General features: G+C 54.0%; 5 protein-coding genes across 5 annotated transcripts; 3 read left to right on the top strand and 2 right to left on the bottom strand.

Annotated features, from left to right (window-relative positions):
* The first annotated feature begins 1,580 nt into the window (after positions 1-1,580).
* On the top strand, positions 1,581-4,649 carry BGZ61DRAFT_20679 (uncharacterized protein). The gene is made up of 4 exons (XM_046237966.1): positions 1,581-1,842; positions 1,901-2,734; positions 2,802-3,394; positions 3,453-4,649. The coding sequence occupies exons 1-4, from the start codon at positions 1,680-1,682 to the stop codon at positions 4,539-4,541; spliced, it is 2,679 nt and encodes an 892-aa protein (XP_046112476.1). The 5' UTR covers positions 1,581-1,679; the 3' UTR covers positions 4,542-4,649.
* BGZ61DRAFT_20578 (uncharacterized protein) lies at positions 4,650-5,727 on the bottom strand. The gene has a single exon (XM_046237957.1). It carries the CDS (start codon positions 5,444-5,446, stop codon positions 4,757-4,759), a length of 690 nt encoding a protein of 229 aa, XP_046112477.1. The 5' UTR covers positions 5,447-5,727; the 3' UTR covers positions 4,650-4,756.
* A 50-nt stretch (positions 5,728-5,777) lies between these two features.
* BGZ61DRAFT_438805 (major facilitator superfamily transporter) lies at positions 5,778-7,954 on the bottom strand. The gene is made up of 4 exons (XM_046244287.1): positions 7,615-7,954; positions 6,655-7,477; positions 6,431-6,569; positions 5,778-6,383 (listed from the first exon to the last, which is right to left on the bottom strand). The coding sequence occupies exons 1-4, from the start codon at positions 7,759-7,761 to the stop codon at positions 6,008-6,010; spliced, it is 1,485 nt and encodes a 494-aa protein (XP_046112478.1). The 5' UTR covers positions 7,762-7,954; the 3' UTR covers positions 5,778-6,007.
* Positions 7,955-8,266: 312 nt separating this feature from the next.
* Positions 8,267-11,169, top strand: BGZ61DRAFT_438807 (fungal-specific transcription factor domain-containing protein). The gene is made up of 3 exons (XM_046244288.1): positions 8,267-8,536; positions 8,714-9,839; positions 9,896-11,169. The coding sequence occupies exons 1-3, from the start codon at positions 8,431-8,433 to the stop codon at positions 10,956-10,958; spliced, it is 2,295 nt and encodes a 764-aa protein (XP_046112479.1). The 5' UTR covers positions 8,267-8,430; the 3' UTR covers positions 10,959-11,169.
* Positions 11,170-12,037: 868 nt separating this feature from the next.
* Positions 12,038-14,454, top strand: BGZ61DRAFT_337738 (uncharacterized protein; the record flags this gene model as incomplete). Its single annotated transcript, XM_046239070.1, has 4 exons — positions 12,038-12,396; positions 12,457-13,531; positions 13,591-13,761; positions 13,822-14,454. The coding sequence occupies 4 exons, from the start codon at positions 12,038-12,040 to the stop codon at positions 14,452-14,454; spliced, it is 2,238 nt and encodes a 745-aa protein (XP_046112480.1).
* Positions 14,455-14,461: the final 7 nt, after the last annotated feature.

Consider the following 14,461-nt stretch of genomic DNA (forward strand, 5'->3'; position numbering starts at 1 on the left):
ACTCCTCCTCCTCCTCCTCCTCCTCTCTACTTTTGCGCCAGCTTTTGCGCCAACCTTGGCGTAAACCACACCGGGCTGCTCTCTTCTCTCAACCGCCGGATCTTCTGATCCAGCTTTGTCTTCCCCAGGCCCACTGCGTCATCCCCGTCATAGCCTGTTTTCTTTTTTCCCTCTCTTCTTTCATTGTTCCTTTTTTCACCTTTCTTTTTCCCGCCTTGCGCGAAACCATTATTTTTCTTTTCACCCCGTCCTAACCCCCCCCCCCCCCGGAGTCTCCTGCCGTCTCTGCTCTCAGGCCCTTGCTGTCTTGCCCGGGTTAGCAAAAGTCGCTTTCCCTCCCCCCCCGGCTCCGAGACCTTCTCATCCTCGCCCTCACTCTTCCTCTGCATCCCACCCCGACCGACTCTTGACTTATTCCGTTCCTTGGTCAATTCGACTCGTCGACTTCGGCCATCGATCCGGTCAGATCTGGCTCGCCCCTGATTCTCTTCTCCACGCTTTGGCCGCGCCGTGACCACGTTCGATCACACGTCTCCCGGCTTCGCTTTTTCTCGCTTTTTCTCGCCTCAACTTGACTTTGCGTCGCCCGCTGCTTCTCAAGAGACACTTCCCATCACCTGGTCGTCGCACGAGCATCATCGCGTCTCTCACGCTCTGCCATCTGCCCTCCTCCTCGGGCCGTTTTGTCCTCCGTCGCCACCACGCCCTGTCCCTACTCTTGCAGCTTGCTCGCAGATCGCTTCTCCCCGGTCCCCAGCTGCCGCGACGCTCGATACCCTTACCCTACTTTCTTTCCCTGTCCTGGTTCCTACCTGACCAGGCCCCGACACCCTCCAGCTATCGCTGGCGAGCTCGTGTTATTGGAGTACCTCCTGGTAAGACCCCAAAGCTTGCATGCTTCTGACACCATCGTGCTTGCACACGCGTGCTCGGCCCTTGACCCGCCCAGACACACAATACACCCTAAAGACGGCAGCTTGTCCCCTACTACCAAGCTTTGCCTGTCGATGCCCTTCTGTCCGCTGTCTCATACCCCATCTCAGCCTGCCCAACCTATTCCATCCTGCCCGCCTTCTATCCACCTTCCCCCATCCCCCGGCACCATTTACATCTCGCCCTCCCCTCCGCTTCCCTTCCTCTCCTGCCCGCTTCCTCCTCCCAGCTCTGCGTGCGCGTGTTCCCTCCACTCACTGCCCACTGGGCTCGTTCCACGGTCGATTCGTCCCCGCTGACCATTTCTTCTCAACCTCCAGCTTCGACTCCTTCTTCCATCCATCTAAAATTCGTTCTGTTGGCAGTCGTGACCGCGACACCCACGTTAACCGCGAAACCAGGAATCTCGTCCTACGATTCCACGAAGCCCACCATTCTCCCGAGCCACCCGTCGCGCTCGATCGTCGTCGATACACCTTGCGATCGCTTGAATGCTTCGCAAACCCTGAGTCGCGCTTACGTTGATTCGTTTGGGTGTCGCCAAACATAAACCTCGATCCACGATAGGTCCCAGCTCATTGCTTGAATACGGCTTCGAATCGCAAATCGCCCCAAGTCTTCTCGGCAAGATATTTCCATCTTTGTGTCCATATAGGCTCTACTTTTGTACCCATATAGCCTCTTGGTTCGGTCGATCGATTGCCCGAAGGGCCGCGGTGCTCCAGTCGTGAGACTGGTAGGTCGCCATGAACGCCATGGAACGCGCCGCCTGCAACGTCATATATGTTGATCGCAATGTGTGCGAGGAGGGATTGATTCATTCTCTTGCCAGTAAGGCAAAAAATGATCCACCGAGCTGGGAATCTGGCGAGGCGAGGCAAGCCATCCAGCCTCTGCTAGATGCCTTCGGTGATGGTTGGTTCCTCCACTCCCCTACTCGGCTCGATGTTGCTAACCGCCCGATCAGTCCACGTGTGCGCTACAGGTGCCGCCTGCCTATCAAAACTCTTTGAACTTCAAGAGGGATCTATGCTCGATCTGAAGCCGACTGTTGTGCTACTCGATACTCCTCACGATGAGCGCGTCCCCGAGCCGCGAACCAGATCCATGTCACCCTCGCCCTCCTGCGAGTCTGATGAGGGAGCCGATATCCACACTCCGGATGAAGCCCTTTATGGCTTAGATTTGCTGCAGAAAATCATCACCGAGGCTCACCTACGAGGGATGTCTAAATTGGTTGTCCCAATTCCCATGATCAGTGGCTCAGAGGAGTCCACATCCGCCACCGAGCAGATGACCGACGGAGCCGTCGAGCCATTCACCGCACCGCTAGGCTCCCTTGCCTCCAATCGCCGACTGATAAGGAGATGCCTGGACCTTGGCGCTGTCGACATCATTATCAGCCCTCTGAGTTCGAAATGCATCACATCGTTGGAAATATGTGCTTATCGGGCTCATAGGGATGCCGCGCGAGAGCAGCAGGCCCTGATGGAGATCAGACAGGGAAGGAAAAGATCATGGGTCGGCGTTAACGAGGAAAAGCCGTTCGCCTACCTTCGCGAAGCCATGGTCTCAGGCCTGATGAAAGGCATATGCCGATTGTCCTCTTCCAACGACGATCAAATCAATAAGGCTCATATTGCAGTCTCCTCGGAGCGACAGGCCGCCATCGCAGTTGCGGTGGGGAGCTGGCATTTCTGTGCCCACTCCTTCACCGATGATGAATTGTTGGTGGCTGCTATGGCTATGTTCAAACATGCACTGTCAATGTCCGAACTCGAACGATGGCGGATCCCAGCAGGTAAGTCAGGCTCTCTCATCTCCATCTCCGCTTAACTCTGTTCGCACCCATGCTCACCTACCACCAGACCAGCTCATCTCTTTTCTCGTGGCTTGTCGCGCTGCCTACAACAGCTTTGTTCCGTACCACAACTTCCGACACGTAGTGGATGTCTTGCAGGCGACCTTCAACTTCTTAGTGCGCATCGGTTCTCTCCCTCCTTATCCTCCAAATGCCCCAGCAAACTCGATCCCCGAAAAGTCCCCGATGGCATCCTTGGTTACACCCTTTGAGGCCTTGACTCTGCTCATTACCGCTATCGGCCATGATGTCGGGCACCCTGGTGTCAACAACGGTTTCCTAGTCACCCTCAACGCACCACTGGCACAATTGTACAATGACCGATCAGTGCTCGAGTCATTCCACTGTGCGGCCTACTCCCAAATCCTTCGCCGCTACTGGCCGGCAGCCTTCGAGGACACCAAAATGCGCAACCTGATGATCAGCTCTATACTGGCAACTGACATGGGCTTACATTTTGACTATATGAAGAAGCTCGGCGATGTTCAGGAACGCCTGCAGGTGAGCAACAGCACTGACGGTTGGAATGGGCGACAGTTGGAAGAGAACAGAACCCTGGCCTGCTCTTTGTTGATCAAATGTGCTGATATTAGCAACGTGGTATGTACAAACCTCTCTAATGCAACCGAGCCGAACTTGACCGCTAACTCTTGCCCAGGCGAGAAACCACGAGACCGCGCTGCAATGGACCTACATTCTCTCAGAAGAGTTTTCTCGGCAGGCATCGATGGAAAGCGAGTTGGGGATTCAATCATCGCTCATGTCTCCACCCAAACAGGACATGACATCACTGTCTAAGGGCCAGTTGGGCTTCATGAACCTATTTGCAACTCCTCTATTCCAAGGCGTCGCCGACATCATGCCCGCCATGCAGTACACGGTCGATGAGCTCGAAATGAATAAGGCTCGTTTCGAACAGAAGTTGCAGGAAGAGAAGGCAAAGGTACAAAAGGATGACCCGGTTCGGAGGCGCCTTTTGAAATTAGAGGGCACCTTTTCCCCCAGAACTATGAGTTTTGCGGTTCCAGTGGAAGAAGAAAACAAGGACTCGACGCAGATTGACGCAGACCGGAAATCAGACACAACTCCGGTAGGCAATGGAGTGCTTCCAATCCCACATGTCGATGGGCACGACTCGTCACCGGTTGACAGTCAGCCAACCCCGGATTTCTCCCAGGCTCTCAGCACTCTCGAAGAATTTAAGAAAATGAATGGGTCAACATCGACATTTGACGCCGTCCGAGAGCTGGCGAACAGCGATCCATTCCACACGCGGAACCGAGAAGACAGTGGTGCAGATGGGAAGTCGATACCTTCTGGGAAGCAGCGGTCTAGTGAAACCACTGAAGGAAGCGTGTCTGGCACTTGCTCTGGGGACTGGGCTTCACAGGCAACCAGTGCTACGACAGGAAAGATGCCCATGTCGCCAAGCACGCGAGGCACGAGCATCGTCAGCAGGGAGTCTACGGAACACCCCATGGAAATTCCCACAATTAACGTTTCGTCCCCAAGCTTGAACGATCCATCCGGAATGGCGTATCACGACAGCTCAGTCGGCGATGACGAAACGAGATCCATCGGCAGCAACGGTGGCAGCACTGGCGGAAGCATTGGTGGCAGCATTGGAAAAGCGGAGGGCAAGTCCCTCCGGAAGAAGACGAGTCGATTTCGGATGAAGGACTTTCCATTCTTTAGGAGGCATAAGGGCTCGGGTTCACCATGCTCAACAACGGACTCGACCGGCTGAAGGGAGCAGCACAAAGCTCGTCAGTCAGCGCAGCGAGGTCGCACCTCGAGTTGTATGCCCTCCAGCAGCAGATACCGGGCGATAAAATGAGCCACGACAAACCCAATGCAATACGGGTGGATGCAATCGGAACCCTGGGCTCTTGCGTCCACGATGGCCAAGGTTATGTCGGGCGAAAGTCGCAGTAAGGCGATTGCGGTATATATATATGTACATTACGGAAAAGGGGACCTCCGTGACAGGTCAGGGCAAGTTGCAACTGGGAATATCGCCACCCCAGCAAAGTGCAGCTGTGCAGAGGGATCTTCACTCAGGATGGTCTGGAGCATAACTTTTTGGGAACAGGGGTTACTCGGGACCGGGACCGGGGACCGTGAAAGGGCGTTGGCGCAGGATTGGGATGGAATGAATGTCAATGTGTCTGGGTCAACGACGACAGGATGGGTTGTGGAGTCACTCACTGCTTTGATGGGATATATATGATAAGAGGGAAGGATGGTCTGTTGAGAATAGGATAACTGAGGTCCCATTGGGCGGATTGGGAGGGAACTCGGAGGTTCCACAACGACTCTACCGAAAGAGAAAGAAAGATATTCAAACATCAAACATGAAGAGCACATCAACAGCATATCCAGTTCAGTGAATGTATGTTCCGCCGACCGTCGGAGAGAGACCCTGGTGATTGATGAAAGCATGTTTATGCAGAGTCCAACAGCCGCATCGCCCGATCGCAAGACTCTAATCGCCGACACCACAAGAGTGCATCCGCCATTCCCCGCCGGATGGTTGCTTCTGCGCCTCTCGGACACCTTCTCACACCAATGCCCTTCCTCAATTCGATCTGTTCCTGCAGGTAAACAGGTCATGTTACCAGGTATATGACAAGGTGTTTGATTGGTGCCCATGTCTGGCGTGCGATGTCTGGTCTGACGGAGGTCCGGCGGCGCCGCTATTGGCCACAAGTTCCGAAGCTTGAAGCTGCGAAAACTGCCCTGTGGATCCTAGGGGGAAAGGTATGAGAAGGGGAATGAGAATGAAGGCGAAATCTCAAGGGTGCTTATCGGACTAACAAGACGAATTAGAAGTTGGCGGACGGAGATATTCTCCTCAAATAAAGCCGTATCTAGCCAACGAACCGAACGGCTTTCTTCTTCACTACACAACTAACTACCCCACGTCACCGTTGATGGGTTTGTGAATCTTTGAGCATTCTTCAAAAAAGTCATGTATCCATAAGCTGGCTCTATTGTAAGGCGATGAAGCGGCCAAGAATTATATTGTAGTATAGAGGACATTAATGTTCTTGTATTTGTGAAAGTCACGTATGACCCAACTTATCATGCCATTCTATATGTGGATACTTTCATTTCCGACTCCCTGAAACAATGCTGCCTTTTATTTCAATTGCATCCCGATATCCTCTATCCGTGGGCCCGTTGTAAAAATCAAATGCAGACTCATTAATTCTAGATTCCGAAAGCTGCTCTGGCCGACTTGCTGCTCCGAGCCAACCGGTCACCGTACCGGATGAAGACGAAGGGGATAACTCCCATGACCAGCGCCAGGAAACCCAGCAAGGACGGTGCCCAATGCAGTCCCAGGCTCGAATACATAGGTTGCGCGGCCAGGGGCAGCAAAATAGCGCCGGTCGACCGTGTCCAACTAGCCGCTGCATGGGCCGAAGCCGAAGACTGGCGGAATACATCTGTGAGGTAGTTGATCATGCCCATAAAGAGCAGCTGGACGCCCGCGCAAAAGAAGAAGCCGGATCCCAGCATCGCCACCACTGGAGGAACCGACTCCCAGACGGTCCAGCCTAGCCAGAAGAGTCCAATGACCATGCTGCGATGTGTCAGTCAAATCCGGTATCGTATTTTTCCAAGACTTACCATGGGGATGCAATACAAGCCAGTGGCAGTCGACGATAGATCTCGGATTTTGCCCATGCCTTACCAGTCTCTGCCTGGCGGTCACGATACCAGGTGAAAAAGAGAAATGTGCCCAAGGCTGCGATGGTGCCGACTATCACTAGAGTAGGGGAAAAGCGCAGGTTAGCCAGCAAACTCCAAAACCCCGAGAATATTATCTCAGACAATCCATCGGAGTAACTCACTTGGAATGTAGGCAAGGGATGCCATTCCTGCAGAGAGTCCATAGAAATCCTGGAAGATGATGGGGTATGCCTGAAACATGAGGTACAGGATAGAGTAGGCGAGTGTCAGGTAGGCCGAGGTGAACAGAAGGATGGGCTCGGTGAACAGGAGGGTGACGGGTCGGAGGAAGATCTTTCGGGCGTCGAAAGGGCGAAGAGTCTGCTGCTCGTCGAATACGCCAGTACTTTTCTTCATGTTCTTGCGCACCGCCTTGTTGTGAAGCACGGGGGCGTACGTCTCGGGGAGGGTAAGCACAAAGGGCATGCCCGGTACTGTGATCAAGGCAGCGATCCAGAAGGGCCACCGCCAGCCCATCGGGGACGAGAAACCGGAGATCATGGGTCCGATCAGGGGGCCTATCGTAGTGACGGTCATGTATAAGGCGATGGCGTTGCCCCGGACCGAGGGATCGTCAAGGATATCGGCGTAGAGCCCACCGATGACCGAGGTCGGCGCCGCAGCGTTGACGCCGCAGAGCATGCGGAAAATAAGAAGAGCGGCGTATTTGGGGGCGCCAGAGCAGGCGAGCATAAAGATGATGTAGCCCAAGAAAGTACCGATGAGGACCGGGCGACGGCCAATGTACTCGCTCAGGGGAGCGAAGAGCAGAGGGCCCAAGACATAACCGACCATGTACAGGGAGTTGAGGAGGACCAGGTGAGTGTGGTCTGTGACGCCGAATTGTTCTGAGATGGCATCGATGGCGCCCGAGGGCATTGAGGAGCCTAGGTTGCCGTTGAAAGTGCAGGTGAAGCCGGCGATGATGATGTGCAGCTTCCTCCACTATAAGTCCGAGCAGCATGTTAGTTTATCTTGGATATTGGTTGTGAATTCATGTGTATGTACGGGTGTGTGGTGTGTGCGTGCTTTGGATAGCTTCATGTTGAGGCTGCGATAGGGTGGGTTGGTTATCTACTAACCTTGGAGAACTTTGTTGGGTCCGGAGCTCCATTGTCCGACCAGCCAGATTCGTCAGATTCGTCGGAGCTGAGGGAAGTATCGACAATATCTTGGGGGACCGCGTTCTTCTCGACGTCAGTATCAACTCGAGTCTCTTTTAATGCCATGTTGCGGTCGTTAACACTGGCACTTGACAATTAATAATTAAAGTAGGGCAACGAACCAACCTAGACTACGAGCCTTCGACGTCTTATATCATTTCCATCCATGCGACTTCCCCGCTAGGGTATTCAATTCCAAGTGGGTATCTCGTTAATTTTTTTTTTCCTTTTCTGAATCTCCGATGGTGACCGAACGAGTCTTTGGTGTTGCATCTGTGGAGGCGAGTAAGTGCAACGAGAGCCACTTTCCTGCAATGAGTCGAAGACTTATCGGTGAGAAAGCGCCGCTATTGGTCAAACCGGCCGAAGGCTCTGGACTGGCAGGAAGTCTTTTAGGAAAGGCCGTTCCGCGGCACTGGGGCTCGGCTTTTAAGGCTCCACCCATTTCCGAGAACCAACTCCCGACTTACTCTTCCCATCACCAGCGCAGACGTGAACCGGCCATGTGATTCGATTAATCTGATCAATCGATGACTCTTCCGGTTAAACGAGCAGACGAACCATCTCGGTGGTCAGAAGTACCGAAGCCGTACGGACACTCCCTCCTTCAATTGACAGCCAGTACTCAGCTCTCAACTCCGCACCAGCAAGGACCATCCGTCACTAACGAGCTGTTCGTATTGGGTAACCATATCCACAGGGCGCGCGCCCTGCTGCCAATCTGCATACTGCAACATGTCAGTCGCAGGGCGTCTCACAGGGCGTCTCGCAGGGCGTCAAGCCGGTGCCCGCCCTCAAGATGCTCCCCAGCAAGCTTTACCGGGTGTCAAACGCAGAACCAGTATGGCTTCCCCTCCCGTTCAGTCCCTTTCTTGTTCCTCTGTGGTTATGGTTGTGGTCGATTGCCCTCAATTAACTCCTTGTTACTCTTGTTGCGTCGCTTATTATAGCACCCATGCTCGCGGCCTCGTTAAACATGTCATTCAATATCTTAACTAACACCTTGTCATCACCGCAGATGGTAGAGCCTGCATAACCTGCCACCAGCGCAAGGTCCGGTGCGACATTCTTACAAAGGGTCCTCCGTGTTCCAACTGTCAGTCTCAAGGAAGCTCGACATGTCGCTACTACGAGAAAAAGAAGTCAAGATCCACCCTGGTCCGTCATTCTCGCCGTAATGTTGCCATCCAACCGCGGGGCCAACAGATTGCCACAGCGCCTTCAACTCCGGTAGAAATGGACCACCCCTGGCCAGATGCCTCCATTCCTCATGTCGCCCATTCAGCTACAGTCTCAGCCGTGGCAACGGCAATGACAACGGTGTCGGAGAGTGGTGATATCCGCCGGGATCGGTATCAACGCCGTAGCTCCGGATCTGCATCCTCGTCCACTCGCGATGGCGATGGTGACGATGAACAGGGCACACGCAACTTAGCCGACTTTATTGACATCCAGGCTGTCAGGGTCACCGAGATCACCGATAATACTCGCATGTACTTCATCGGTACCGAATTCTCCAACCTGAACTATCTGGTCCGACAACGCTCTCGCCAGGTCAACCCAGACCGGGTCCATTTTGGGAGTCATCATCCTGCCCGAAAGCTGAGCCGCGTACCCGCCGAGGCACTTGAGATGCCTGAAAAAGCTCTAGCAGATGAATTAGTTCAGGCCTACTTCAATCATATCAACACCGGGTGGCCCATCGTCGATGAAGAGGACTTCATGACTAAATACAACTCCTCTCCCGATCCTCGAGAAACGATCCCGCTCCCTCTTCTCCATGCAGTCTTCCTTGTTGGGGCCCACGCTTCTGCCTCACGCCATAGTAATTACAGGGCTCTCAAGGCGCGCTTCTTCCGCCGGGCTAAGTTAATACTCGACTCCAGATTGGAGGAGGATCGCAGGGTATACGTCCAGGTTGCCCTCCTTCTGACCTGGAGCTGTGACAACCTTGAGGACATTGTTTCGAATTCGTGGTATTGGGTTGGTTTCGCCGCGCGAACAGCTCTAGGTCTGGGAATGCATCGTGATCTGACTCACTCTAGAATGGACCCCGTCCCTAAGCGAGAATGGACACGGCTGTGGTGGGTGCTGTTTCAGTTTGACGTGTTAATTTCGACTGCCAATGGTAAACCTCAAGCAATGTAAGTGCAGTTTATGCCCAGCTCTTGATCGAATATGATCCTAACCAAATCAAAAGACGCCTTGATGAGTCAGATGCCCTAGCTCTTCAGGAGCGTCACTTTGAAGGGGTCCCCCGGACCAACGCTGCCTTCGTCATAGAACACACTAGGTTATGTGTCATATTTTCCAAGTCTATGAGAAATGTCCTAGCGTTACGGTCAACTCCAGCTGAGAAAATCGAAGCAAGAAGACAGGCCGATGAAGCTCTTGCTCAGTTTATAATCCAACTGCCCGAAAGCCTCCGTCTACCTCAGCCTGAAGCTGATACCTGGCAATCCTTCCTTCATCTCAGCTACAATAACTTCCTCATTCTACTCCATCGGCCGCCTCCTCGGCAGAATCCTCGGCAAAATTTCGCTGAAGCCGCCAGCGATCTCAATATCTGCGGCGACGCTGTGGTCATCATAACCTCAATATTCGAGTCGTTACGTGCCAAAAGTGGCATGGGTCATCTAGCTATTCCGGCCATGTACGCCCTATTCACAGCACTTGTACATGTCAGCAGCGAATTGAACTCGCCCAACCCCCTAGTAGCGGCTAAGTCGATGCGGATGCTCGATTCTCTCCTGCTTTCTCTTCGCGAGCTATCCCAGCATTGGATTTTTGCACATAGTCTCCTGCGCCTTTTTGAGGAACGAACCATTTGGGATAACCATCAGAGCCGCCATAGTCACAATTCACAAGAGGCTTCGGCCACGGAAGCTAACCACCGTCCAGTCGATGGATCCCTTGGAGAGGGGCCTGAATTCTCTTTACGTCCCAATCCCATAAATATGGCGAGCGGGAACATGTCAAGTGTCAACATGTTCAACCCTGTCGAAAGCCCAAACAACATCACATTCACACCATCGTCCATCGTTTCCGCCCAGGGGTCTATCTATGCCGGTCATGCGAATGGGGGACTCGGCATGAGCCAGGGTGCCGAGACAGGTTCTAGGGATGTATTACAGGGACCGTCGTATGGCGAAAGCTTTGATGCTGGTTTAAACATGTCGCCAGATGCCTTACATACGATGCCCTTCCCGTTGGCACTGGATTTCTTGTTGGCGGGAATGGGTAATGAGTATGAATGTCTGTGAGTCATAGCTGCTTCTAGGTTATGTTGTTTTCCGGTGTTGGGTGTCATAGATAGGCTTGGGTAGAATAAGCATTTATAAGTAGTGATGATGGTTCTTAGGCTTTATTTCAATATGTGTTTTCGTGGCTACACCTGGATACAGGGGCAGACTCCAAAGCCTTGCTTTCAAAGTCGCCACATTTAATCGAGGCTTTCCCTCTAGGGTAGGTGCATTCTAGCCAGATCCCTTGTTACGGTGACAGATACAACAACTCATTTAGAAACCTCACCGTGGGCGCATATGCGCATCGGAGGTTTAGCAAGACAATGCGGCGCATTCTGTGCCAACCAAACGAAGCATTTTTCTGATCCCCGCCCGTCAAATCCTTGACATTGAGACACTGTCGTCATACACACACGGGCGTTTTGAAGGGCCAGGGCTCGCAGAGTCCCAGTGCAGTACCACCAGCATTTCCAGATTTCCGACAACAAAACCATCGAGAAATGGGCAGGGGTGGAATTGAATAATTGAAGAGTAATCGCTGAAGTACCATGTAGATTTGTAGAGCTGATGGAGCTGACGAGGGTGCTAAAATAGGTAGGATCGGAAGTGACCCCCACGGGGCCCGTGTGTCGGAGCTTCGATACCACCATATTCCCTGGCTGTCAAAGACGGGATCTACCGGCGTCCAATAGCACTGATTGTCTTGTGTTCTGTGTTTTGCGCTTTACTACCAACTATGGGATACTGCGTTAGTACACATCTGCCTCACAAGAGAGAGCGATTTCTCCTCTATTGCTCCTTCTTCCGAATGCACACCACACCAACCCGGAAAAGAGCTGTCGCCCCCTGCTAGTGCCACAGACCTCACCAGGGCAGGCGCTTCCCAAGCAAACATTCCACGGACAAGACGTCAGTCTTTATCTTTCAATGATTCCCGACAAGGCCGAGTCCGCATCGATTCGGCTTCTTGTATAATATCACAAGGTACAGTCTTCGCTACAGCCGGCGGAAGAGTAACCGTGACGGATGAGGGTTGTTCCAGTTCCAGTTCCAGTTCCAGTCCCATCAAATCGCTTTCTCCGCCTTCCATCGCCATCATGGCATCTCAGGCTCCCGTGGCCACGACCCTGCCAGACGCTCCGCCCGACGACTTCTTGAACCCAACCCAATGGCGCGTCGTTTATGCTCTCCTCGACGGTGCCCTCCCCTCCATCACCTCCAAGACCGCCCTTAAGGACAAAGATGGTCAGATCATCCTCCCCGACCATGAGCTGGATCGCGTGCTCGAGGACGCACTCGCGTCGCTCGCCGGCCCTGCCACTAAGCGGAACCTCCTAGAATTCCTCGAGGAACGACCATCAGACGACGCTCGCTTCCGGGAGAACGTCTTGAGAACGCTGAGCCTCACTCCTCCAGACCAACAGCGCAGGCTGGCCGGGTTCCTGAGCCTGATGGCGTGAGTCTGGTTTCCGCCTATGAGCCCAATCGCATCATAAAAGCTGATTGGACATCGCAGCACTCGGCCGGGAAGTCTTCTTCTCACCGGCTACTGGCAACCCGTCTATAATCAGCCCACCCAGGTTCGGGAAGCCATCCTGAAGTCGTGGCTCGCTTCTAGAAGAGTCCGTATCAGGACCCTTGCCAAGACATTTACAACATTGGCCCTCAAGACAACGGCTCACACCAACAAGATCCTTCACGAGCTATCGGGGTATAGGGATACGCCTCAGGACTGGAAGCCTGGCCAAGGCTTCGATTTCAAGTTTATCCAGTTCGAATCCGATCAAAACGACCAAGTTCTCGAGGCCGACGTCGCCATCGTCGGTTCCGGCTGCGGTGGAGGCGTGAGTGCCAAAAACCTCGCCGAGGCGGGCCACAAGGTCCTCGTAGTAGACAAGGCGTATCACTTCCCTCCCACCCAACTCCCTATGACCCAGGATGCCGCATGCAACTACCTCTACGACAACAACGGCTTTTACATTACCGAAGATAGCGGATGTAACGTATCCGCAGGTAGTGCGTGGGGCGGAGGAGGCACTGTTAACTGGAGCGTGTGTCTACGACTGCAGGACTCTGTGCGAAAGGAATGGGCCGACACTGGCCTCCCATTCTTCGAATCACCAGAGTTTGATGAGTGTACCGACCGCGTATGGGACGTGCAAGGAGCAGGGACAGGTCAGATCCGCCACAACCACCGCAACCAGGTTTTGCTTAACGGCAGCAAGAAGCTCGGCTGGGCAGCTCGCGAAACTCCCCTGAATACGGCAGGCAAAGAACATTACTGTGGCCACTGCCATCTAGGATGCGGTTCGGCAGAGAAACGAGGTCCGGCACAAAGCTGGCTCCCAGATGCCGCGCAGGCGGGAACTCAGTTCATAGAAGGCCTCAATGTCGAAAAGATATTGTTCGAGGAAGATGGGCAGACAGCTATCGGGATCGAGGGCGAGTGGACGTCGAGGGATGCGGCGGGTGGTGTGAGCGGGCCGGATAGCGAGAGAGTGAAGAGGCGAGTAATCATCAGGGCCAAGAAGGTCGTCATCGCCGCCGGCACGCTCTGGAGTCCGATGGTCTTGATGAAGAGTGGAATCAATGTGAGTTGTGAAAGCATTGGGCCCTGCAGATATAGTTGTGGAACTGACCGATTCACTAGAACCAACATCTCGGGTCAAACTTGCATCTCCACCCTTGCAACATCGTCACAGCCGTATACAAAGAAGAGACACGGCCGTGGGAGGGAGGAATCATTACCAGCGTCTGCTCGGAGTTTGAAAACCTCGATGGGGTCGGCCATGGCGTCAAGCTGGAGACGACATGTATGGTGGTAAGGAGCGGTCTATATCTCGAGACCTTGCCGCATCAAAGCTGACCTGGCGTATATTAGCCCTATGCGGTTTTCTCCACGCTTCCTTGGAGAAGTGGACTGGACGCAAAGTTGGAGATGATCAAGTATCGCCACACCGACGGTTGGGTTTCCATCACGCGGGATCGCGACACCGGCAAGGTGTTCCCGGACCCGACAACAGGCCGGCCCCGGATCGAATACACTCCCTCCGACTACGACCGGTCCCACACTCTACAGGGCGTCCAGTCTCTCTCCAAACTCTGCTATGTCACGGGGGCGACAGAGATTCGCCCCTTGCTGACGGGCCTCGAACCTTTTATCCGGTCCGTGGCGCCGTCATCCGAGAATACCCTCGAGGCCGGCGGCCCAGTCCCCGACCCAGAGACCAACGACCCGGCCTTTGCCGCTTGGCTGGCGCGAGTCCGCGAGGTTGGCAACAAGCCGCCTGCGACGATGTGGTCGTCGGCCCACCAGATGGGTACCTGTCGCATGAGTGCGAGCCCAGACGAGGGAGTGGTGGACGAGAAGGGCCGGGTCTGGGGCACTCACAACCTCTACGTTGCCGACGGTAGCGTGTTCCCCAGCGCCAGTGGAGTGAACCCTATGGTTACCATCATGGCCATTGCGGATTGGATATCTCGAGGTGTGGATGCCGACCTGAAGGCGCAATGAGGCTGGC

This window comes from Ilyonectria robusta (assembly GCF_021365365.1).
Source record: "Ilyonectria robusta strain PMI_751 chromosome Unknown BGZ61scaffold_1, whole genome shotgun sequence".
In the NCBI taxonomy this organism is placed as follows: Eukaryota; Fungi; Ascomycota; class Sordariomycetes; order Hypocreales; family Nectriaceae; genus Ilyonectria; species Ilyonectria robusta.